The 24,447-nt window shown below is 48.1% G+C and overlaps 1 protein-coding gene across 2 annotated transcripts in view; it reads right to left on the reverse strand.

Annotated features, from left to right (window-relative positions):
* LOC144717840 (potassium voltage-gated channel subfamily KQT member 4-like) overlaps positions 1-24,447 on the reverse strand; it is a 284,620-nt gene that overhangs the window by 8,597 nt on the left and 251,576 nt on the right. Inside the window, exons 9-12 of one of the 2 annotated variants that reach the window (XM_078593540.1) lie at positions 21,304-21,330; positions 14,392-14,430; positions 11,190-11,482; positions 6,009-6,108 (exon numbers count right to left, since the gene is read on the reverse strand). In XM_078593540.1, coding sequence (XP_078449666.1) covers positions 6,009-6,108; positions 11,190-11,482; positions 14,392-14,430; positions 21,304-21,330 — 459 coding nt within the window. The remainder of the gene's footprint in view (positions 1-6,008; positions 6,109-11,189; positions 11,483-14,391; positions 14,431-21,303; positions 21,331-24,447) is intronic. The other variant, XM_078593541.1, reaches the window with a different exon arrangement.

The following is a 24,447-nucleotide window of genomic DNA, read 5'->3' on the forward strand; positions in this document are numbered from 1 at the left end:
AATGTGGATATCTATATAAAATGATATTATAAACACACTATTCTAAAAATACAGCACCATATTTTAACACTAAAGCAGTCACTGACTCGCAACAACTTGCAATCATAAGTGACAGAGTTAATTTCGGGTAAAATCAATGAAAATGGGGTATGCCGATAGCATAAAATGAGATGTGATAGAGCAAATCTGAGATCAGATTTGGAATTAGCACCCTTAAATTAGTCTAAAACAGCTGCAAAAGTCCAGGTCAGAAAAAAACGTTTTTTTTTATTGTTGACCAGTGTAATCGAGTATGAATGTATCAAAGGAACCTCGGTCGCTGAGATTGTAGCGCAGGCCGTGGATGACTGCACAACTGCTCCCCATTCTAAAAACAAAGGCAAAGATTCCCCCGATAGCCTGTTTAACCTGTTGGGGGCAAGTTCCATGAGCGAGCCCCTATTGTATGCATGTGTGTTGAACTTCTTTCGCACCGCATGAAGCCAACTGTACGAGACTCGAGAGGGACACCAAGTGGTGGTGTTGCCGGCACCACGCCCGGCCGCATTTGTCTCCCCAGTGCTGGTGTTTGCACACTGCAGCAAGTAATCACTTAAGGCTGAGTCGACCTAGCGGAGGTCCAAATTGGTTTAACATTCAAGTGTTGTAGATCGCTTCATTACATCTGCAGGATTTGCTATTTACTGCGTGGTGGCGTTACCACTGCTGTTTTGTTTGCGTGTCAGATGCCCGCTTGGAAATATTAAACGTATGCTCAGGGTTGGCCATATTGATGCTCATTTGGTCGAACAAATGCCCCCCTTATTGAACTTCACCCTCGGCCTGCTCACCTTGTTCAATGCTTGCCTCGAGAAACCACTTTGGGGTCTCACATCTGCGAAGATAGCGGCCTTCCCTGGCAGTAAGCTTTGAGGCTTTTGGGCGCCTGCCTAACGCCTGTCATTTTGATCCGATGTGTCTCCGGAGGCTCGCGCTGCCGGCTAATGAAAAAGCCAAAAATGTAATGTGGGGACGCTACGCTCCAGCTACCAAAGTCGTTTAACGAGACAAGTGCAGTTATTGGGCTCCTGAACTCGTAAAAAAAGCCTATAACTGGATCCACAAGGGTTTCCCTTGGATTAGGACCACGCCCCATACCCAGAACCAAAAGATATATTAATTACATTCTGGATGTATTGTGCTCCTGAACTCGTAAACTACATCGCCTGATGAACAGGAGGCCGTGGGTCCGATCCCGACCATCACGCGTGTATACGTGGAGTTTGCGACTCTCTCTCCTCGTGGGTGTGTGGATTATTTTCCAGGTCCTCCGGTGTTTCCCTCCATATTTAGAAGCATGCGTTTAGAGAATTCGGCTGCTTTACATTTCCACGTGATAAGCCACTTTGTTGAGCTATCATTTGTGGCCAGGTCGCTTCTAAAAAAAGATCTATACAGTAGCTCAGTGGGCCTTACCTGGTAAAAGAAAAAAATATATAGTTTAGTATTTTTTGTTTTGTTTCAGTTTGTGCAATGCTGTTAGCGAGCAACTCCTAATGTTGGTACGTCACGTGACGGGACTATTTTGACCAACGCAGCGAACCTGGCCGCCTCTGTCTCCCCGGGGCTCTTTAAAGGCCGAGTTGATCTAGACCTTGGTCCAGGACAGGTTTAAATACCACTGTAGGATGTTATGCTTAGGTTGATGTGCTTATACTGGTAGGAACCACCTGGTTCCACCAGCCCACAGGGGATTATTGTGTTCGTCCGTCCGTCGTGCATCCAAAAATGGGAGGGGTGGGGCTGGGTGGAGAGGGGAGAGTGGGCAGGGGCTGGGTGGGGAGGGTGGGGAGGGGCTGGGTAGGGAGGGTGGGGCTGGGTGGGGCGTGAGAGGGGTGGGGCTGGGTGGGGAGGGGCTGGTCACCTCGTGGTGCCCTTATAAAACTCAACGTTTCACCTACTCAGGCCGGCTTGTGCCCGCCCTCACAGTCGGCCATATTTGTGGAATACACCACGCCGCTGTTGACCCTGGCCATTGACCGAGCAACCCAACGTTCCTACCAGCTCCCTCCGCAGGAATGTGTTAGTGAGGTGCTTAGCTACTCCACTATTGCGTTCCATGAATAATAAAGCCCACAGAGCTATTTAGACAGTCGGGGCAAGTGCTGTTAGCAAGCACCTATTAAGCGCATGCTGGAGTAGAAATAGCCATTTGCACACGTGTCCGCCTCTGACTTCCCAGTGCCAGTACACCAGGTACTTATGTTAGCTCGAGTTGACCGAGGGGAGACCAGTTCAGATATCAGTTTCCACTGACGATATTCATGGCCGGGAATTGAACTCCGGTGGCAAGGTTTGAAGCGTGGTGCGCGAACAATTAATCCACAGCCTCCACCCACACGCACACATACACAGAGTGAAAGAGTAGGCCAAAATACGAATTTAGTGGTGTGAATAAGCATTTGCACGTATTATACAAATAGTGACTGAATGAAAGATGCTTGTTATCTTCAACTAGAAAGAAGTATACATTTTTTCCAATTAATTTATTTGATGGCACCTACATTTCACCGCGTTTGTAGCACAGTGCGCGAACCACTGCACCACTGCTCCCCACATACAAAGAGGCAAATATCCCCCGTATAGCCTTAACACACTGTAGGGGCAAGTGCTGTGGCGATGGTTGCACATCGCACCCGGTACACATTTTTGGCTGAGTCGACCTAGGGAAGGCCTTGACTGGTTCAGATAATCATCACTTGTGTTGGCCACGGGCGGGAATAAAACTCGGGTCGCAGGGTTTGGAGCGCAGTCTCTTTGTCCCCACATAACACGCCAGGCACACACACACACAGAGGCACTCAAACCCAGGAGCCACAGCGCAATAACATCTCCACTCTCTGACGCAAGCAAGGGGCATGGGGATAATGTTGCCTTCAGGCAGTGGAGGAGTTCATCTGAGATTGTTCCATCTGGAATTAATATCAACAATTTTTTTGGACCAAGAAATGTTTCCATTTCTCGCACGGTGAGCCGAAATAAAAACAATCCACTACATCGGGCAAACTCGATTCTCAATTTCAAAATATAAAAATGTAATAAAGCCAAATGAAATTCCAAATGTTCCCTATCAAATATCAATAATGGCAGGTGTAGACGACAATTAGATTTCTCCTTTGAGACGATGGATTTTCCATTTGATCTGCCCTGGGATCTCTTAACTGCAGGTGTTGTTATGAGAAGCACTTATACATGCACGTCACCGTGAGCCTGTCAAATAACAATAATGGTTCTCTACTAGGCGGCAAGGGGAGGGAGGGGAACGGTGGCGCAGTGGTTAGTGTGCTGCACTACGACTGTGGCCATCTGAATTTGACTCCCGGCCACAGCTAACATCAATTGCGAGCATTTTTTACACCAGTCCTGCCCCCCCTCCCCCCCTTCACCAACCCATGCTGACCAGAATGGTGAAGTATGGTCAAACAACGACCATGACCGACAAGGGATAGAGAAGAGGCCTTCAATCTGCAGTGGGTTGACAAAGTTCCGAGAGCAACTTTTTAATTACTCAGATAAGCCTGAACTGAGTCTGATGTATGGAAATTTAAGGCATTTCACACGCTGCAGCAAAGCACACTTCCTTGGAATAACAGCTGCGCTGATGAAGGGTTAAACACTCGACATTCGGCAAACATAGGTAAGCAACCTACTTGCTGTACTGTGCTACTATACGCATCGCCCCCGTGGTCCTGCCTACCGCAATCTCACAGAGATTGGCCTCTACCATCGGGATGTGGACTTTGCAATGCTGGCTCACCATTGGAAGGCGAGCACCACCTCCATTGGGAGATAGGGGTTTTGGGTCTTTGAGTAATTTACCCTCCTGTGTTGACCCTGTGAGTACAATGTGTTTTCAGGCGGCGAAATGTAACATTACCTTGAAGCCATGAGTCATTTTGATAAATACTGTGCACGCTTGAATGCAAAGCTTGTGTGGAATGCATTAACTAGAGCCATACATTTGAAATGCGATGCTACTATGAATAATTGTCGGTGCTCAACTCAAGCTATGTAGCAAAAGTTTATATGCCTATTATAATTATTATCCACTAACTTTAAATAACTCACGTAATTAAGATGTGTGTTTACGCATAACACTCTCAGACACGCAGCTTATCTTGAGCGCTGAAAATAATAATAATAACAACACCACTAATTTACCCAGATAAGCCACAAAGAGTCTCAAGCCTCAGTTTAAGGAGCGTCCTGCTTTGGGATGTTTGCCTCCATGTGGGAGGAGACCAATGAACCCAGAGGGCACCCACGCCCCTGAGGTCAATTGCCACTCAACACTGCCATCGCGACGGGGCCGTTAGTGTGCATTGCGCACACAAACCTTGCCGTGTAAGAAACATTGAGACACTTTGAAATCGCAATTAAAGCCGTTGTGATAATTATCAGGGCGATGCAGCGATAACACTCGTCGCCTCGCCCCCCCACAGCCAGTAGTGCCTGGGTTCGATGCCGGACGAAGGGGCGCTTTTATTTGTGGCGTTTGTATGTGCTCACCCAGTCCTGCATGGGTTTCTTTCGAAAAGATTAAAGCCTTAAAAAAAAATCCAATAATTTTGATACTGGCAAAAAAGGTCCCATAGATTTTTTTTTTCTTTCATCGTTACGTTCTCCGGTTTCCTCCGATAGCAAAAAAAAACCCCACCGTATTATGTCGCCGGTTTTGGCCGAATATCACAATGCTGAAAGACGACCTCTGCACATTGCCCAATTCAGATTACGCATCGCAAAATCGCCACCTGCTGCGAAAACATTGCAGGGCGCTCTCGCAAGAGGGTTGCGGACCAGTACGGCTCCCGTGGGTAAACATGCGTAGTTGTAACAATAATAACAATATTAATATTAACCGCTTTCATTCTATCTATGGGACCTTTTAGCCAGTATTGAAAATGATGACCTAAAAACAATAGGTAATCAAACAGGTGTTCAGATGTTCAAACACCAAATAGAAACCTTATGCAAGCCAGCAAGTCTGCATCAACCACACGTACTTGTGGCAACACATGCAAACAAACATGCTCTGATAATTATATATGCATTGTCCTTGAAACTGATTGGCCTACACCACCACACAGCCTTTTTAAGGGCCTCGTCTCACCAGTGTCAGAGCAGAGAACGCCAAAGGCGAACAGAACAAAGACAATGCAAATACCAGGCCACGTATAGCTCGGGCCGAGCAGTTATAACTGCAAAAGGTGTTTGGACGTCTTAATTCCTGTTTTATTGCGATAATTATGTGACCGTGGAATTGACCACCTGCAAGAGGAGAGTCGTTTTGGCTTTCTGGTTGTGCCCCCCCCCCGTATTGCAACTCAACGCGTGCCCAGTACAAAGCACCCATCACAGTACGGGGGGTGGGGGGAGGTGTGCATGAGGAAAGCACTTTGTCCCCAGCACCATGACGCCTAGGTTATGTCTCCCATGACATGATGCCAATGGCACCAGGGTGCCGCGGTGGCGAGATGTTAACTACCTCGCCCGGTATACAGGAGAAACTCCGTAAAAAAAAGAGCCCGAGTTGGGTGCGTCAGGGGCTTAACGAAGTTGAGAAAATTTGGGGCTCTCTGTGCCATCTAGGTAGCGACCACAAGCGAGAGTATGAAAGTTTATATTTCGGGAGGGAAGGTTGAGGGGAAAGACAACCAACATAATGGGGTAAAGGTGGACAGGGAAGGGGAAGAGGAGTAGGGGCGTGTTCTCTCCTTTCAAATGTGTCATTTTACTTTTCGATTTAAAGCTTTCGTGACTGCAGGGATTCATCTTCTTGGTTCTTTCGGTAAAGTCACGTTGTAGCCGAAACGTCGTGAGAATTATTTTATTTTGTTGTGTTTTATTTTTATTATTTTATTACTTCCCTTCTACGTGACTTTACCGAAAGAACCAAGAAGATGTCATTTTACTCTTAGGCACTAGAGGAGTTCTCGTGATTGACAGGAACGGGAAGGATCCACGCTTACCGGATGGCTCGAACGACGGTGCGGAGAGTGGGGCTTAGATTCTCCAGGGAGAGGTCGCACTGACATCTCTTGTCATCGCAGGCCTCCTCCGATGCCTCCGCTTTGCAAGACAGAAGGCGGGGGAGGGAAACGAAACGCGCAACCTCAGTGAGGCCCAGGGCCGTTCAGAGTTGGGGATACAAACAAGGGCGATTTGCCACGGGGTCCTTTAAGTTTACTCTTTGGTTCTTTCGGTAAAGTCACGTATAAAGATAAAATAATAAATTAAATAATAGTATACTACGACGTTTCGATTGCAACACAAGCAATCATCATCAGGTATAAAAGAAATAGCAACAAAAATCTAACCAGAAAACTATAGACAGACATAAAAGCAGACAGATATCACAAAGATACACAGAGAGAAAACACGTATCGGCACACAGAGTTTGGTTAGCCAGTGCGTAGGAGGGGCTTCTACCGGTAAACCTCTGGCTTTAATACAAAAACATATATATTAAAACTGGCCGAAAAACCCAAGCCAGTGCCCCCTCTTGAAAAAAAAAATTCTGAAATTAATGAACGCTTTCTTGCATAAATGATTTTATAACGTAATATGTATATATGTATACTACAAGTTGTGCGTTTTCATTAAATGTCTTGTTATAATTAACCAGGTGAATGTGCATTGAGTAACTGTGCGGGCATGAATAATTGCACTTACTTGGGCATAGTTTTAGATATCTAATCGTCTCATTTCAGGTGTTTTTTTTTATTGAGACCTGGCAAATGATGATCGTACCGTGTGTGTCGGCACGTGTGGGTGTACGATGCCTCGGTCTGGCTCTGAGCTCTGACATATTTACATTTAAGGCCTTGAAGTTGCAAAAACGTGTCAATAAATTCACTGATGCGATTTGTCACGGTGAGGGGCGGTGAATATTGATTCGGCTGTTATTTTCTGCACCGTCCGTGCGTGCAAATGCATGCGCACACATCAAGGCCCTCGCCCGAGTGAGTATTAGTGCGGGACGCAAGTTATTGCCGTATATATATGCATGAGGACTTTTGTCAAAGTCTGCGGCTTTGGCCTTTTTAGCTTGCAAGTGAGGGGCATGGTTACTCTCGTGAGATATGTTAAAGAGAGTCAACAGAAAAATACTGGTTGAATTTAAATGATAAATTTTGATGGATTTACACCAAAATTGGATGCATTAATAACTAAATATAAAATTTACAATGTGGACGTAAACCGTAGGCTGTGTTTATACGATACTTTGCGAGCCAAAGCCTGTCACAAATTCAGAGCCACAGAGTTCGGTTTGCTCCATTGCTTCATTACAGTTAGATTTGGGGTTTGTGTTTGGATTAGGGATGGGGCTTGCAACTTGATTAACATTTTCATGCCACTCTAGAATCGTTTATTTATTCGCCTTTTTCAAACATCTGAGTTTTGTCAGAGCCACACAGTGCGGAGTATAATTTCGGACTACAAGATATAACTGCTCGACCCGGGATATAAATGATCTGATAATTGCATTGTATCTTTCTACTGTTCACATATTGGCGTTCTCTGGTGTGACGCTGTGTGGGAAAAGGCCATAAAGACGGCTGTCTCTGGTGTAGGCCAATCAGTTTTGTAGACAATGCAAATATATATATAATTATCAGAGCATGTTTTTGATTGCATGTTCTATGTATTTGCTGTTTAAACATCTTAACACCTGTTTTATTCTAGATTTGAATCTAGATTTGAAGTTTTATTGGCAGAAAAGATAAAACCTATTCTCATTTTTCATCTCTATCTGCTCTCCCTCTCTGCTCTGAGAGAGGGGCATTGCTCGAAACATCAGCCAATGCATCTTCTCTTTTAAGGCAGTGCCATCGTTTTATATTTGTGCTAATATTAGACACGTCCATCATAACGATGATCATAATGTACAGTCCTTTGCAATCATCCACTGCTGGATGGAGACCTACTGACATATTGGCTGTGGGGGTCGTTTGACCATACTTCCCCATTCTGGTCAGGGGGAGTTTGTGACAGGAACCAGGACCAATTCAGATATAAAACCACTCATGTCAGTCGTGGCTGAGTTCATATCGCACTGTGCTAACCACCACACCACTGCTACACCATAGTTAGGATACGGCCATTGTAAACATTTGGGCCAGTGTTAGTGTCAATGTTAGTGTGCATTAGGGTCAGTGCGAGAGTGCAGTTTGAGGTTAGTGCTATTGTTGATGGTGAAGGTTATGATGAGGGCAAGTTCCAGAGTTATGTTGAAGGTTAGGGCTGTTGTTGAGTGAGGGTTAGTGGTCATGTGAAAGGTTCATACTCGCGTAGGGCTCTTTCACCAAATGCACCTTGGGTTATCTTAAATTGCATTAATTTCACCCTCTCATGCGTCAGATCCTTCATGGCCGCATGAGGACGGAGGATGACTGAAAACACAGCCGGACTGCAGGCTGAGAAGGAGCCTGCCTCGCGATAACTGGCCACTAGATGGCCAGGCTTTAAAGGGTAACGCACTCAACAAGCCTGTCCTCGAGTGACCACGGGTCAGCTAACCTCGCTCAGACAGAGGGCTCCATTCCATGTGGATATTATGGCCGTCATTCCCTAGAAAAGTGGCCGAATGACGGCGGATTAAAAAAAATAAATCCTGAAAAAAATGATAATCCGCATTTGGCAAATTAAGAGCAGCCAATTGTACACGGACATTGCACTGTTACCAGCACCGCCACGCGTGGCCCATCGCTGGCACGGTTTAGGCAGGAGCCGACAACTGCACAGTTTACACAAATGTGGCTTTCATTCGATGACTGGCCACGGCACTTGTAGGCGAGCCTCCCCCCTCCGGGAAAACTCGGCCTTGAAATGTGTGCCTAGAACGGTGGGCAATCCTGGGATCAGGGTTGGTGGATTGCCACGGGATCCCACGGCCAGTGGTGTAGCAACTACATCGTCATCTCAGGGGGTGTGGCAATGGGTCAGATGGGGCCCCAATATATGATTTGTCTCGCACGGTCGCACCGAGGCTGTTGTATATGGCGGCTCCCTCTTGCCTTTAGGGTCGTCCATAAATGACGTCACGCGAATTTGTACGATTTTTGACCCCCCCCCCTCGTCACACGGCGTCACAAAAAGTCAGACCCCCCCTCAAAAATGACGTCACAAAGCTCTGCCCCCACCCCCCGCCAAAACCATATTTCCATTTTGAAAATAAAACTTCAAATCGCTTTAAACTATTGTCATTGTAGTGCGTATTTAATTTGGCCCTGCACTCTGATGTTGTAGGTGTGTTGTTATAACAATTAGTGTTGTTATAACAATTCTATATTAACCACGAAACGTCGTGATTTAATTTATTTTATTTTATACCTACGTGACTTTACCGAAAGAACCAAAGAGTATAATTCTATATTTATTTAAAGTTGCGCATTTTTATGTGACGTCACATTTCTCAACCCCCCCCCCCCCGTCACACATCGTCACAAATGTCTGACCCCCCCCCCAGGTGCGTGACGTCATTTATGGACGGCCCCTCATCACATCCTAGTGCTCAAGCCCTATGTCGCGCCAACCCGACAGAATGGTTCTGCTTGACTACCTGGTTGCACTGCCATGTCAGCAACATAGAAACACACGGGCGGAGCGCAATTGCTGCTCTCGTTCACATTACAACGTGGAGCGTACATGAAAGCAAGTTTGTAAAAAAATAAAAAATTAAGCCACGTTTTAAAGAAGTGTTGTTGTTGTTGTTCTTTCACACCGTTGTTGAGAACCATATCCCATGGCGGTTTTTCAAGGGGACCCCCAACTCGTCGGGGGGGGGGGGCCTCAAGACCCCCCCCCCCACCTGTCTGCCCCACGCCCGCTACGCTGCTCACCACGGCACGGCAAACTCTTTAACGATTCGACTCCACAGATTCGATTCCACAAATTCGATTCCAAAGCTCCGATTGACCCTCCGCTGAACGATACTTTGGCAGGCCCAGTTGTGAATGGTGACGTCACAAATGTGGATATCGGCATTAGAGGGCCCAATCTCAGCACGGGAGCATCTGAGCTCGAAGCTCAGAGGCAAAGAATAAGAATACAACACATGCATGAAAGGGGCGGTGGGGTGGGGAGGAGGTCCATTCCTAAACCTTAGAGCAGTCTTTAATACCTGAGCCCAGAATGTCAATAAGCTGGCCAATCCCACCCCCTCGTCCCCCAAAAGAAACCCCCGCCCCGCCCGCTCTGATGGGTCCAGTGCACCCGATACCGTCGATGGCACTGCGAACGCCGTCCAGAATGTCGGGATATTGCAACGTATCATTCGAGTAGGGGATGTGGAATGAAAAATATTTTACCAAAAAAAAACGTGCGAAAATATCGTCTGCGGAGTGGACGTCCTGAGATACGGAGCCGTGAACTTGCCACTTGCCCGATATGCCGAGTTCTGCCCGTTGCCATCATGAAGTCATCACTCACAATCGTCACGTGACAGCCATTCTCATGTCACTGCTATGACGACAGTGGCATGCCACAGGTGCGTACTTATCAGCAGCATCATCACACGCCCGTCAACCCACGCGGTTTAACCTGTATTCTTGCGCAGGGAAATTGAGTTTTCAAGGTCCATACGGCGTACAGCCGTTTCAATGCAGGCACATACACATTGTTGTGTCTATTTGTGTTGTGTTTCTCGCTTGTGATGGGACTTTGTAGGCACGGAGTGACCAATAAGGTCTGAATTGGTCTGTAATAAGGTAGGCACTGGTAAGGGATTGACAGGCATGTCATCATCACAGTGAACCAGTCTCTCTCAACTGCTAGACAATATACCACCACCACCACCACTACACTGAGCCAGTTTCTCTCTATTGCTCGGCTTTAGATCACCACCACACCACACTTAGCCAATCTCTCTCCACTGCTAGACAATATACCACCACCACCACACCACACTTAGCCAATCTCTCTCCACTGCTAGACAATATACCACCACCACCACACCACACTTAGCCAATCTCTCTTCACTGCTAGACAATATACCACCACCACCACACTGAGCCAGTTTCTCTCTATTGCTCGGCTATAGATCACCACCACACCACACTTAGCCAATCTCTCTCCACTGCTAGACAATGCACCACCACCACACCGAGCCAGTCTCTCTCCACCGCTGGCTGGCTGGAGTGACTGCCTACCCTCGGAGCACTGGCGAGACTGCGCCGCGCGCAGCCGCAGCGAGGGCCTGAAGCGCGTGCGGTCGTTGAAGCTCCAGCTCTTGGTGACCTTCGCCGGGCTGCCGGGCCCCGCTGCGTCCGCGCTGGGGGAGCGGCGAACAGCGCCCGGGGCGCACCGCCCCCCCGCGCCGCCACGGGGCGGGGGGCCCGGGGCGCCCGCCCCTGCCGTGTAGCCTCCGCCAGCGCCGCCCGCAACTCCTCCGGCGCCGCGTGGGCTCGACAGGCGGACGCGCTCGCGCAGACTCAGCTTCTGGCTGCGCGCGCGGGATGGACACGCGTTGAACACGTGGACTGTTTGGAACGAGTGGTCACAATGAAGGTCACAATGAAGGTCACAACGGCACAAGAGGCGGTGGGTGGGGTGGGGTGTCTTAGCACAACGCCCGGCCAACCTTCGTCTCGCCGGTGGCGATGTTTTATGCACACCGCATCAGGTGCTCATTGGAGGCTGAGTCGACCCAGGGGTGGCCCAGGACCGGTTCAGATAATCGCCATCACTGGTGTTGGCCGTGAGCGGGAATCGAACTCGGGTCGCCGGGTTCGTTGCGCAGCGAGCTAACTGCTGCACCACCGCTCCCCACACAAGTACAAAGACCCCCCGTGTAGCCACTAACAGGCTGTCGGGGCAAGTGCTGTTGGCGAGCACCTATTAAGGCCGGAATGATGATAAGGGTGGTGTGGTAATCACAACCACCGACCGTCATTTCTCTCCCCAGTGCCGATGTTCCATACACACCGCACGTGGCACTTTTGTTTTTGTTAAGGCTGAGTCGACCTAAAGCTCGGAGGCCTCGACTGGACAGGAACAATGAAATTCAAGAGGGGAATGCAAGAGGGGACATTGCCTGGCAAGCGGGGTAGTCAGCGGATCGACATTAGCGACCGAGCGGCTGTTCGGATAGCACTCGTCACCGTGTGCGGCCGGGAATCACCGAGTTCGTAATGAAGTGCGCTCGCCACTACGCCTCAACCACCCACTGCCACATCGATTAACACGCAAACACACACACACACGCACACACACACACGCACACACACACACGCACGCAAACACACACACACACGCACGCACACACACACACACGCACACACACACGCGCGCGCGCGAGCGTTATCTTAATAGTGACCGAATGAAAGATGCGTGTCGTCTTCAACTCAGAAGTGTCTCGCTTGGCTCTAAGTCTTTCTCTCGCCGCTGACGGAGTCCTCCTTTACAGGCGGGGCACTTTGAGATTATTTTTTTGAAGGGCGCTTCACGACCTAAAATTATTATTAAAAGTAGTACATTCAAACGCGGTGCGGGGGATGAGCTTTAAAGCCACCAAACGATGATACGCTTGCGTAATTCACCGCGTTAAGCCGTGGCGCTAGAGCCCAAATCCCACAACTCTTTTCAGCACATTAATAATGCTCCTTCATCAGCCCATGTGGCGTGTAACTCAGTTTCCAAAGGTGTGGGCGCCGGAGCCTCAAGCACACGCTGCTGCTGCTCGCAGCACGGCCAGGGACGCGGCTGAATGGTGGGAAACCGCGTTTGTGTGAAGGTGGGACATTGCGAGTGGCAGCCAAACCCCGTGGCCCTGAGCCTCATTAGCACTCCGATAGCATTCACAACGCGCCGATGCCTAAAGCCCTGGAATATGAATTCATGAATGTGCAGCTGAAGGTCTACGGAAGGTGTGAGCCTACTTTATTTAAACGAAACGACTCATTAAAATGTGCGGGTCTCAGGTGGCGCATTGCACTCCAATGTGCCACAGAATGCCGGTGTGCATGGAACAAGTGACGGAGGCACACTCACGGTATAAATACCGCGTGTGGTGACCCCACTCCCGTGGCACGGTGACGTGTGAGCAGGGGGGGTTGGTGGATCGTGAGAAGAATTAATCTGAATTTGGGTTCACACTGGAGGAATCCGATGAGCTATGAAGCTCGTTTTTACCGATGTCCAGTCGGAGCCGGTCAGATCACATGCTCGAGTGGTTAGCAAGACATCCAGTGGATGGCGGTGCAACATAGCAAGTCAGCTTTTATTTTAACCTACTTGAATTAATTGTTCCATGCTATCCCTCATCCAAGTGGATATTTTGTAGGTACAGTATTCAGGCCTGAGAGGACATCCACGAGGCAGAAAGAATGGTGAAATCAGCTCGTGCGCTGGCACAAAGATGTTCTGGGTGGATTAGTCTAGCGCATGATGGTGAGAGACGGCGGTGAATTGAGGAGGACTTCATCCAGCAGTGGATCGGTCATGGCTGACGACGGCGATGAATACTCGCACCACCACAAGTGACCTGCCGATCAACTGGCTGCCGTGTGTTCAATTTATACTACCAGTTGGACAAAAATGGGAGTATTTGGGAAACTTGCACCATTGTTTCAACTGCCATGCCGGGAGGTCGTGGCCAAATATACCTCGCAGGAATGATCGTCTTGAGGCTCAGTGAAGATTTAATTTTAGAAAGAAGACATTTGTTACGAGACACCACAACCACATGTACCACGTATAGTAGTTGTGTGTTAATGTGCCTGAAGGCCGCACCACTATCAATTTGGTTTAATTGTAATTTGACAGAATATCAAAGTGACGGCAAGTGGGAACGTTGCAAAATCAGGTTTTGGAGCGACGCTCAAAAGGTCAGGGAGCGAGGGGAAGACCCAATGGCAGAGCCAGGATTTTCAGGTAGGGGGGGGCAACCCCTCCAGCAATGAAACATGATAGAGGAGTTGTTAGTAAGTAAGGACTTGTCCCTTGCTTTTTATTCAACGCGTGTGCGACGATGGCGTTGCCATCGATCGAGGGTCGAATTTGAACCGCGTTGTGTGATCGGCATCACGCTCGCTGAAGGTGTTGATGCCTTCAGGGAAGTCGTGCACTGTATACGCAACTGTGCACAACGAGTCACTTACAACTGCTTTGCCGTTACTTATTGCCAATTATGGACTCAGACTATTGTCCTATCATCTCATAGAGTCCCTGGCAGTGGGGGTCGCAAAATGCCGATTTATTATTAATAAACCGCAATGATCCGATAGAAATTAGGGATTTTGATCGGATCATTGGGGGGTGGGGGGGGGGGGCACGTGCCACCCCACTCCCCCCACTGGCTCTGCCAGTGGGAAGACCTAAAGCCGGATGGTGGTGGCGGTGTTCAGAATGGACCTTGATTGTCGGGTGTTGACCACGCAACTGCTGTGGGATCTGGCAGAAGGAAGGAAGCAATGGCAAAATAGTATAGCATCAATGACATTGGCTGCAATGGCCTCTTGACGTCGACCATTAAAACAACAGTTACACCCCTAACGTTGGAGGAGAATAACAGACAGAGGTGAGCGGGGGTGAGGAAGGATGCGATGGGAGCTTTTTAATGGAGCTCGAAGTCGACTTCAGGGGAGAGAGAGAGAGTGTGAGCTCGGGCGGTCTGGCGCGGAAGACGGTAAATTCTGCGAGGAACATTTGCGTCGACAAAGGTTACCACTCAAGTCGGCTAAGGCGCGGTCTTATGAAGTCCGGTGGTTATCACCTGCTGCGGGCGAATGTCCAGATTCACATCGTCATTGTTTGCCGTCCATTGTTGGAAAACGGCTTCGTAATGAACGCAACAGCAGGCAAAATGCGCAATCAATTCCAGAGTCAAACGAAAGTTATAGTGAGTTGAAAGAAAAAGAGTGCCTTCAAATTTGGAGAATGCGGTACCTCTGAACACGGGGCATGCTGTGGACAAAATCACGCACCTAATTAATTGCTCGTGTGAATCCTTGAAAGTGGTGTTTAGCTAAAAATCTAATTATTCAGCGGGCACATTTTTTTATGGGAATATCAAGACCGCTCCAAGCAGCTTTAATAGACCGATGCTTGAAATGACTTGAGGGGACAAACACTTTACCTACATGTAGACACGTCAGACTGACTCTCGTGAGCGGGGTAAACAAGGCGTACTGTAATCGCTCAGGGATTGTAGCTCTCTTGGGTGGGGGGGGGAGCCCCCCTCAATAAAAACACACGAACGCTAAAGCGATTTACCGCGAATGTTTTTCGCGATCGTCCTCTAGGGCTCTCTCCGACGTGGCGTGTTCAGGTTTGCCCACTTGTTGTCGTTGTTGTTAGACACCGTGGCAGCGTTTGTGCCGACAGCTTCTTCAGCCCATGCAGCAAAACGTCGGACATCGGGCCGAACAACACGCGATACGAACCGGTGTCGCGTGGGAGATTTATTCAAGTGATATTTATTTATTCGGGAAAGCCTCGCCGAGGATTGGGACTCTGTTCAACGTCTCGCCTGCAATGGGATGTTTGGGGGGGGGGATGAATCCCTTTTGGGTATTTGAACACGTGCGGAGAGACAGGAATTACTGAACAAAACTCACTCATCCGAGAGGATACTATTTAATCATCCCTAAAGTTGTTATTCTCCTTGACGTATAGCTGTGCAAAAGCTTCCTTTGCAGCAACCCTGCCATAAGATGTTCTCAGCATCATCCACCAAAGCCCCACCTTTGAAAGCACCGGGTTACCGCTTCATTGGAATCGCTTGAGTTACATAGCAATCTCTGAGCTCCAAGGCTGATTTTTACAAGTGTCTTGTTTGAGATATCTGCTAAAAATAATGTTTTTTGAGGAAACTGGAGTGCCCAGAAACAAACACACGCAGTTAAGCGGGGAGATGATTGGACACGCGGGTATGGTATGGACCGTAGCTATTGAGATTTGGATGCAATGAAAACCACAACAAATATCCATCATTCAACGCATAATAGAGCATTTTCCAGGTGCAATTATAATCAAAGCAGCCATACTCAAATGAAAATGGTCACACTATAAACACGAGGGCGTTGACAATGAGATTTGCCATTTGTAAGAGATGCATAAAAAAAAACACAGCTCACACTGTGCATCGTCAAAGTGAGAGATAACAGATATCACAGGTACTGTATTCACCCGTCACACGAGGCTATTTATAAACACGTAAAGCTTAGCAAGGATTACAGTTGCATTGAGACACGAAGCAGCAAATACATGGCACGGAAGGGCGCGATGAGGTGCCCGCGTCCGAAAGGGGACATTTTAACATGCCCGCATTCACGTCACATTCACGTACCGCTGCATGCAACGTGCGCTCACCCTAACTTCACGTTGAAACGGGACAATTAAGGAGGGGAGCCTCGGTGATTGATACGCTATTGCAGCGTTTGAAAATGAGAGCGCGGTGCTGGAGGTGCGGAATTATGGGATGGCCTTAAACAAGATTTGGTAGCCCCCGTTGACCCGAGGTAGATAACCGCGCACGATCACGCGGGGACCGTAATCAGCCGGCTGCCAGCAGGAAAAAAATAAATCGGGCATCTCAAAATAGGAAATACAATTTTCCGCTTGACCGTGTTTGCTCAAATGTCACCTGTTGGGCAATGACTTCCCTCCGCTCGTTGTCGTTTATAATTGAAAAAAACATCTTCAATGCAGTGCTGGTAAAGGGATACAGTTGGGGGTTTTGAGTGTGGATGTTTCACTTTGGTCAACAAGGCCACGTCGCATTTGGATGAAGGTGGAGAGACTTTTGAGCTTTTCACAGGCCCAGGGGGTTGTGAAATTTCTCGAGCGTATTCCTCCCCGTCTCACCTGAGTGACTCCAACCTAACCCCCTCCCCCCCCCCCCCCAGTTCGTTCTCTACGTTGGGCCCACTCTGGCCTCCTTCGCAAAACCCTCGCACTTCTCTGGGACACTATCCGGTATCCGCTCTTTCGCAGCCACTACGCCACCGCCCCTTTGGAACTCACTCCACACGAATCTCCGGCTCTCCTGGAACCTCCTCCCCTCCCCCCCGTCTTCAAATCAACTTCCCACGTGGAACAGAACGTGTCCGATTGCGTTCCCGCTTAGCGCCACCACCTGTTGTCGCATGTACGTTGAACTTTTTTCGCACCGTACGTAGCCGTACATACAAATCACGACTTCAAATGTATCTGTTGGACTGTGCTTTCCATCTTCCCATCCCCCCCCTCTCACTCGGTGTCCGATTCGTGACCCTCCCAATCGCGTGGCGCACGGAGACGCTTGGTTTCGTGATTGAGCGCCACGTAAGTGGACGTCGTTGTTGTTGATACACGGTGCTTTTTCTGGAAGGCTTTGCTGGTTTTATCCTGAATTTTTCTGTTGCGCGTAGCCACTTTAAGATGTTCCTTGTTCATGTTTTTGTTTGTTGCGGTTGCACCCGATTCAAGAGTCGCATGGCTCACAGGGGCTATACCTAATGAATGAAACTGAAAACTGAGAAAAAAACGGGTGTCTGGTCCAGAAGTCTCTCACTGGTTTATGCAGCGAAATGTGTAGATGGGACGGACTGACAGGGCACTGCGGTGGCGAGATGTTAACTACCTCGCCTGGTATACAGGAGGTATCCCGACACTGACGCCTGTATATTTGGAGTTTGCATGTTCTCCCCGGGGTCGTGTGGATTTTTTCTCTCGGTCCTCCGGTTTTTCTCTACACATTTAGAATCAGCATGCGTCTCAAGTATTTGGCTGCTAAACATTTTCCACGCGATAAGCTGCTTCGTTAAGCTATCATTTGCGGCCAGGTCGCCTCTGAAAAAAAAAAACCAGCTAATCACTCAGTGGGTCTTACCTGGTAAAATAAAATAGTGAGTTAAAAATAGTTATCCATGAAGAGGTTTTATTGGGTTAGATTGCATAAATGTGTCGTTAAACCCGCCGCCAACCGACACAGCCAATTAGTAAGGGTTGTCACGGAAACAAAACGTGCCAATTCGTTTCTACTTCAGCCCACCGGTGTGTTGGAGAGTAAACCCACAACATTTACAATTCGAGTACTGTGACGTTTCGCCTGTAATTATAACCACGAGGTTTTTTCTCCAACATACTGGTGAGCTGAACTCATAACTAATTGGCATGTTCTGTTCACGTGACAAACCTTACTAATTGGCTGTGGCAGGTGGTGGCGAGTTTAACGACACATTTATATTTCGCTATCTAACCCAAAACACCTCTTTTATGGATAATATTGGGCGCGAAAGCCTACGTGTTGAACAAAAAATAGCTCATCCAAACGGTCAATACGGACTTGCCCAATTCCAGACATTACGTGTAAAGTTCACGAGCTTAACCAGGTGGTGAGAACTCGAGAGAGTCTCATTTGCAAGAGAGACCTGGGGCAATATTCTGCCAGTAGGGGGCGTCAGCTCCGATCATCCTCGCAGCGTTAGCGACTTTTGGCAAACCATCTGACAAAGGCGGCGGTCACCGCATCGCGTGGCGCTTTCAGACGCGCTTCCGTGGCCGTCCGGAATGCTCTTCATTCCGATATGAGGAAGCCACTGGAGCCATATGCACTTTTAAATAATTTCGATTGAAGGCTCATTTCTTTAGAATTGCTTTGTGTGTTTAGTTTGTGGTCCTTTCCTTGCCCGTCCGATGAGCACGGTTGGCTACGTACGGTGCGAAAGAAGTTCAACATACATACGGACATGCATGCTGCTCTCTGTGCGATCCCAATTAAGTTATTTGCGGGTAATAATCGAGTTTGTGGTGACATTTTGCACCCTGAGGCCGGCAATCAATGGCCTACTCTTGTGAATTACGCTAGGGGATACCCGCTAATGGTTATTGGGGAGGGGTGCGGCATGTGGAGTGACGTCACCCGCTCATGATTATTAATGAGGGGAGTGGTGCGGCATGTGGAGTGCGCGACCTTTTTGTGCGTTAGTGTAAATCTCCACGCGGGCATGAATATTAATGGAGGGGGGGGCTATTTTGCAGTGACGTCACGCACGGATGTAGCACTGTGCTGCGTAGATTAATTTTCTTACCGTCACTTTCTGTAAAGAAACGTCGTCATATTTGAAGCGAATTTGCGTTATAAATTATTTCATTCAGCTCGACCTCCCTCTGCGTTCGTGTAAAAATCACCCTCTCATGAATATTAATGAGGGGGGGGGTGGCCTCATGTGGAGTGACGTCAGACAGGTAATTGCAGTGTTATTGAATTTCACTCACCCCCCCCCCGCAGTGTGGAAAGCATGAGAATCCATGCTAATTGATTAATCGATGCATAATCTCACCGCTAATTAATTACGAGCCGTCATGGGATCTCCTTTGTTGAAGGTACTTTGAAGTGATTTGCCTAACCAGTCAGGATACATTACGTTTATTTAATGCCTTCTTTGTTTGCGTACTCCCGCTGTTGTTGTTACGGCATGCAGAGGGACTACGGGCGTCGTTGACATGAGCGCCATGCACCACGCGACACACGCGAAAAATGCACGACGTTGAATGTGACATTTCTTGGCAAGATTTGTGCGTATATGCGCGTGTAATTCGCGTGCGGTGTGTGCATGCATTTAGATTTACGTGTAATTGCTTGCATTTGGATGGCATGTCTGTGCACGCGTTTAGATTTGTGAGTGTGTATGCGTGCGCGCGTCTGTTTGCGAGACTCCCTGCGCGTGCCAGTATGTGTGAAACTTATTTGCGTGTCCCTGCGCATGTGTGTGTGTGTGCCCTTGGTGCGCGTGTGTGTGTGTGCTCTTCGTGCGTGCGTGTGTGCGCATCGCCGATAGGAAGACTAATGGATGTGGTGCTGGCCACTCGCTCCCGTGGTGTCCCGTGTTGGCTTTCATTGGTGCTCGGTGACAACACATCATGCCCCAACAGTCGATTAAGGCCACATTTTACGTGTGTGCATGCCGGTGTTTGTGTGTGTAGAGGGGAGCGGTGGCGTAGCGGTTAGCGCGCTGCGTTACGAACCTGGCGACGCGGGTTCGATTCCCGCTCACGCAAACACCCAGTGACGATTTTCTGAACCGGTCCTGGGCCTCCCCTAGGTCGACTCAGCCTCAAATGAGTATCTGGTGCGATGTGTAAACATTGCATTGAGGAGACAAAGGCGGCCGGGCGTGGTGTTGGCCACCCACCCCCTCGTGTCCCGTGCCGGCCTTTATAGGTGCTCGCTAACAGCACTTGCCCCTACAGTCTGTTAAGGCTACACGGGGGATCTTTGTCTTTGTTGTGTAGAGCAGGGATGGGGAACCTTTTTTCTGCCAAGGTCCATTTGGATATTTATAGCATCATTCGCGGGCCATACAAAGTTATCAACTTAAAAATGTGCCTGTTATATTTGGTCAAACATTTAATTAACTCACCCCTAATGTGATGGCTGGAACTGCTTCTCTTTGGTGAGGCGTGTGACGTTAGCTGGTATTGATGATGTTGCTACTCGCAACAGCTTGTCCAGGTTTGCTCCTAGATTTATTGAATTTCGAGTCCCGCCTGCGGTTGCCTTGGCAGGGCCAGACCAAAAATGATTTCGCGGGCTCATACGGCCCGCGGGCCTCATACGGCCCGCGGGCCGGACGTTCCCCACCCCTGGTGTAGAGGATCAGTGGCATAGCGGTTCACGCACGGAGCTTTGACCTGAGTTCGATTGCCAGCCGCGGCAGTGCAAGTGGCGTGTGGTATCAGAACTGGTTCTGAACCTCAGCTAGGTCGACTCAGGGGCCGTCCATAAATGACGTCACGCGATTTTGGACGATGTTTGACCCCCCCCCCTCGTCACACGGCGTTACAAAAGTCAGACCCCCCCTCAAATATGACGTCACAAAGCTCTGCCCCCCCCCCGCCAAAACCATATTTCCATTTTGAAAATAAAACATGCTTCAAATCGCTTTTAACTGTTGTTATTGTAGTGCGTATTTAATGTGGCGCTGCACTCTGATGTTGTAGAAGAAAACATTTATCAAAACGTCTATTTAATTAAGTAGAACGTGTTGTCTATATTTATTTAAAGTTGCGCATTTTGATGTGACGTCACATTTCTCACCCCCCCCCCCCTCGTCACACATCGTCACAAATGTCTGACCCCCCCCCCCCCCCCAGGTGCGTGACGTCATTTATGGACGACCCCTCAGGTGTGAGTGAGTAGCCCGTGGCAGTGTTTAAAGTCCCCCGAGCACGACGTGGTGCCAACAGCACTTGCGTGAGCGGTCTGGTGTGAGGCCACGCAGGAAGACACACACACGTGGTGTGGGTGTTCACATAAAGAGTGCGAATGCAGCAGTTTACCTTAAAGTTGCATCGGCTTGTTCTTTCCTAAAACAAGAGGAAAATAACAGTGAGAGGGCGACTTCACCGGTCTGTTGTTTCTACATCAGCATCCATTGAGACTTCCCCTGTCCATAGTCCAGCACGACTTAGGCCACACCTCTCTGTGTGTGCGGCTCAGCGTTGCCACGTCTGCAACCAGCAACGTCAAAGACGGAGCTGGGGGAAAACAGGCTCCACCCGTGCACCTCGTATGGTGCGAAAGAAGTTTAACGCGCGTACAGACATACGACGCACAACACAGACAAACACAAACACACCACACACACAACACACACAAACACACCACACACAAACACCCCCCACACACACACACACACCACACACACACACACAGCACAAACACACCACACACACAACACACACAAACACACCACACACACACACCACACACACCACACACCACACACACAAACACACAGTACACACAACAAACACAACACACACAAACACACAAACACAACACACACAACACACGCGCGCGCGCACTTAAAACGGAAAGAATTCAGAATACTTTAATGCAGAGTAGATAATTAAATAAGCAACATGATAAAGTGTCAAATGTTCCCATATTTTAGAAAGAATGCTTTCCGCTTGAGGACAGTGCTATGTTTATTTCTTTATTTTGCCCGAAGGCTGTTGTGGTAAAGGCCACGGTTATTGGATGGGACATGGTTTAATATTTGCTCTGATTTGCAGCTTTTATAAAATGCGCCCCGATTTTTTTCCTTCACGCAATATGAAGGCCGGACGACTTGATGAGTGTGAATTAAGTGCATCTTCCAACTGACACGAGGCTGCCACCACGGCAATTCAGTAGTTGGAGTTCCAACGCAGGCCGATAAACACAATCAGCGAATGAAATCGAAGCGTTATCAAAACACCCCCGTCTGCTTTAATGTGGCCGTGAACTTCAGACCTCGTGTCGTCGCTCGCAAGCGTAAACAGCGGAGAGAATGCCCAACCCCGTTATCGGCAGGGAGCCGTGAAAATAACTCTTAACGGGGGGGGGGGGGCGGGGGGGCTCAACTCAGCGACCCTTCAGAGCAGAGTTATGGAGTGGAGGCACCTCGCGATGACCCCACGTATTGGCCGCGAGTAATACAGAAAACGCCTATTCAAAATTAGCCGAAAACAACGCATGTAATATTTACTTGCGTAGCATCTCGCCACGGTGGCGAGATGTTACCCACCCCGCCTGGTATACAGGCGGTCATGGGTTCGCTCGATCCCGACCCTGATGCCTGCATTTTTGGAGTTGTCATGTTCTCCCCGTTGTCGCGTGGATTTATCTCCGGGTCCTCCGGTTTTTTTAGTTACCCTCCACATTTAGAAGCATGCGTTTAGAGTATTTGGTTGCTGTAAATTTCCACATGATAAGCCACTTCGTTTAGCTATCACTTGTGACCAGGCCGCTTCTGAAAAATAGCTATATAGTTCAGCGGGCCTGACATCACAAAATAAAAAAAACGTGTTTTGAATGGGAATCTGATCGGTACAAGAAGCCAGGGAAGACAGCGTCATTTGGTCAACTGGATGCCACCGGGATGAATCCAAAGTTCGAGTAATGATCGCAGACAGAGCTGAATGGAAGAAGGCCAGGATCGCCGACGCCTTTGAGAAAGGCGGCGGGTCAGAGAGAGCGAGACGTACGATGTGAAGACACACAGCGCGTGGCGTCCGTTGGTATTGCTCCTGAAAGTAATCGGCCTCTGAGTAAACGAGTTGGGAGCAATTCTAGATTTGAAGCTTTCGTGACTGCAAGGATTCATACTCTTAGTTCTTTCGGTAAAGTCACGTAGGTAAAAAATGAAATTAAAATTAATAAAATAAATTTTTAAAATTTAATTTTATTAATTTTAATTAAATTGAAATAAAAATTTATAAAATAAAAAAAATATTTGTTTATTTTTATAAAAAAAATATTTTTTTTATTTTATTAATTTTAATTAAATTTTTTACCCACGTGACTTTACCGAAAGAACTAAGAGTATGAGTTGGGAGCAGCTCATCTCAGAAGCAGCGTGCGTACAATGCACGTACAATGCACGCTGCGAAACCGAGTACCCTAGTTTATATTTTCACTCCTTTTTTTGAAGGCACCGTTAACTGCATAACCCGGATAACCTGCCCATAGGTAACCAAGATGAGTTAACTTGCACCACCTTTCAGAAAGACAGCAGTGGTGTGAGTCATTTTGGTAATATTTTCGGAATATATATTCAAGGTGTGAATTGTTTCTGCTATTAATGCTTAAAAAATATGGAGTACAAGAAAAGGGTCCTTATTAAATATCTCATCATGATGGAAAGTCAGGGTGTCAAGCTCTGCCAGAATATTCCCTTTGGCCAAATAGCCTAATTTGATGTTGAGATGATAGGACGAGATGAGCTAAAATAACTGAGAAGTTTAAAGAAACAAGGTCGACTCGAGGAACGTGCAGGTTTTTAGGGCTCGCTTAAAGGTATAGAATGATGTGAGCGGGAGTGACCGTGGGATTTCAGGAAGTCATCGCGTGAATGCCGGACTTCTGACCTTGGGCATTTCCAAGTAAATTACGACGCACAGGGCTTGAATGATGAAAGGGAAGAGCACACCAAAGGAAATATTGTTCCTGCTGCACCCAATATAAATGCTTACCAGCGCGGCACATATCTAAATTTTACCAATATTTCCGCAAACAATCCCCACGAATTCTGTTTATTTCCGGAAATTGTGTTGAATAAAAAAAAAGCTTTTGTGTCATCAAAATTTTTCATATTTCATATTACTTTGCTACTTTCACCAAAGCCATTTTTTGGCTTTTGCATTCCACAGCATGGTCCAGTGAAATTCTTCCCAAGAACATTCGCGGCGTGAAGATCGTGACAAACTGTGGCATCTGACACTTTACTTCAGCCCGTCCAAGTGACGCGTTGCTCGTTCGAGTGAACGTTACACTCACTACCATTCAGATGCATCTGCTGCAGCGTTGGCTTGCATCAAGACGCGATGCCCGTCACGCCGTATTTACGTGGATGTTTTATTTAGTTATATAATTTTTCACGAAAAATTATTCTCCTTCCCCCCGTCCTCCCCTTTGCCAAAGGAGGGATTCACGATGGC

The sequence above is a fragment of the Lampetra planeri genome, chromosome 4, assembly GCF_965212315.1.
Source record: "Lampetra planeri chromosome 4, kcLamPlan1.2.h2, whole genome shotgun sequence".
Taxonomy (NCBI): Eukaryota; Metazoa; Chordata; class Hyperoartia; order Petromyzontiformes; family Petromyzontidae; genus Lampetra; species Lampetra planeri.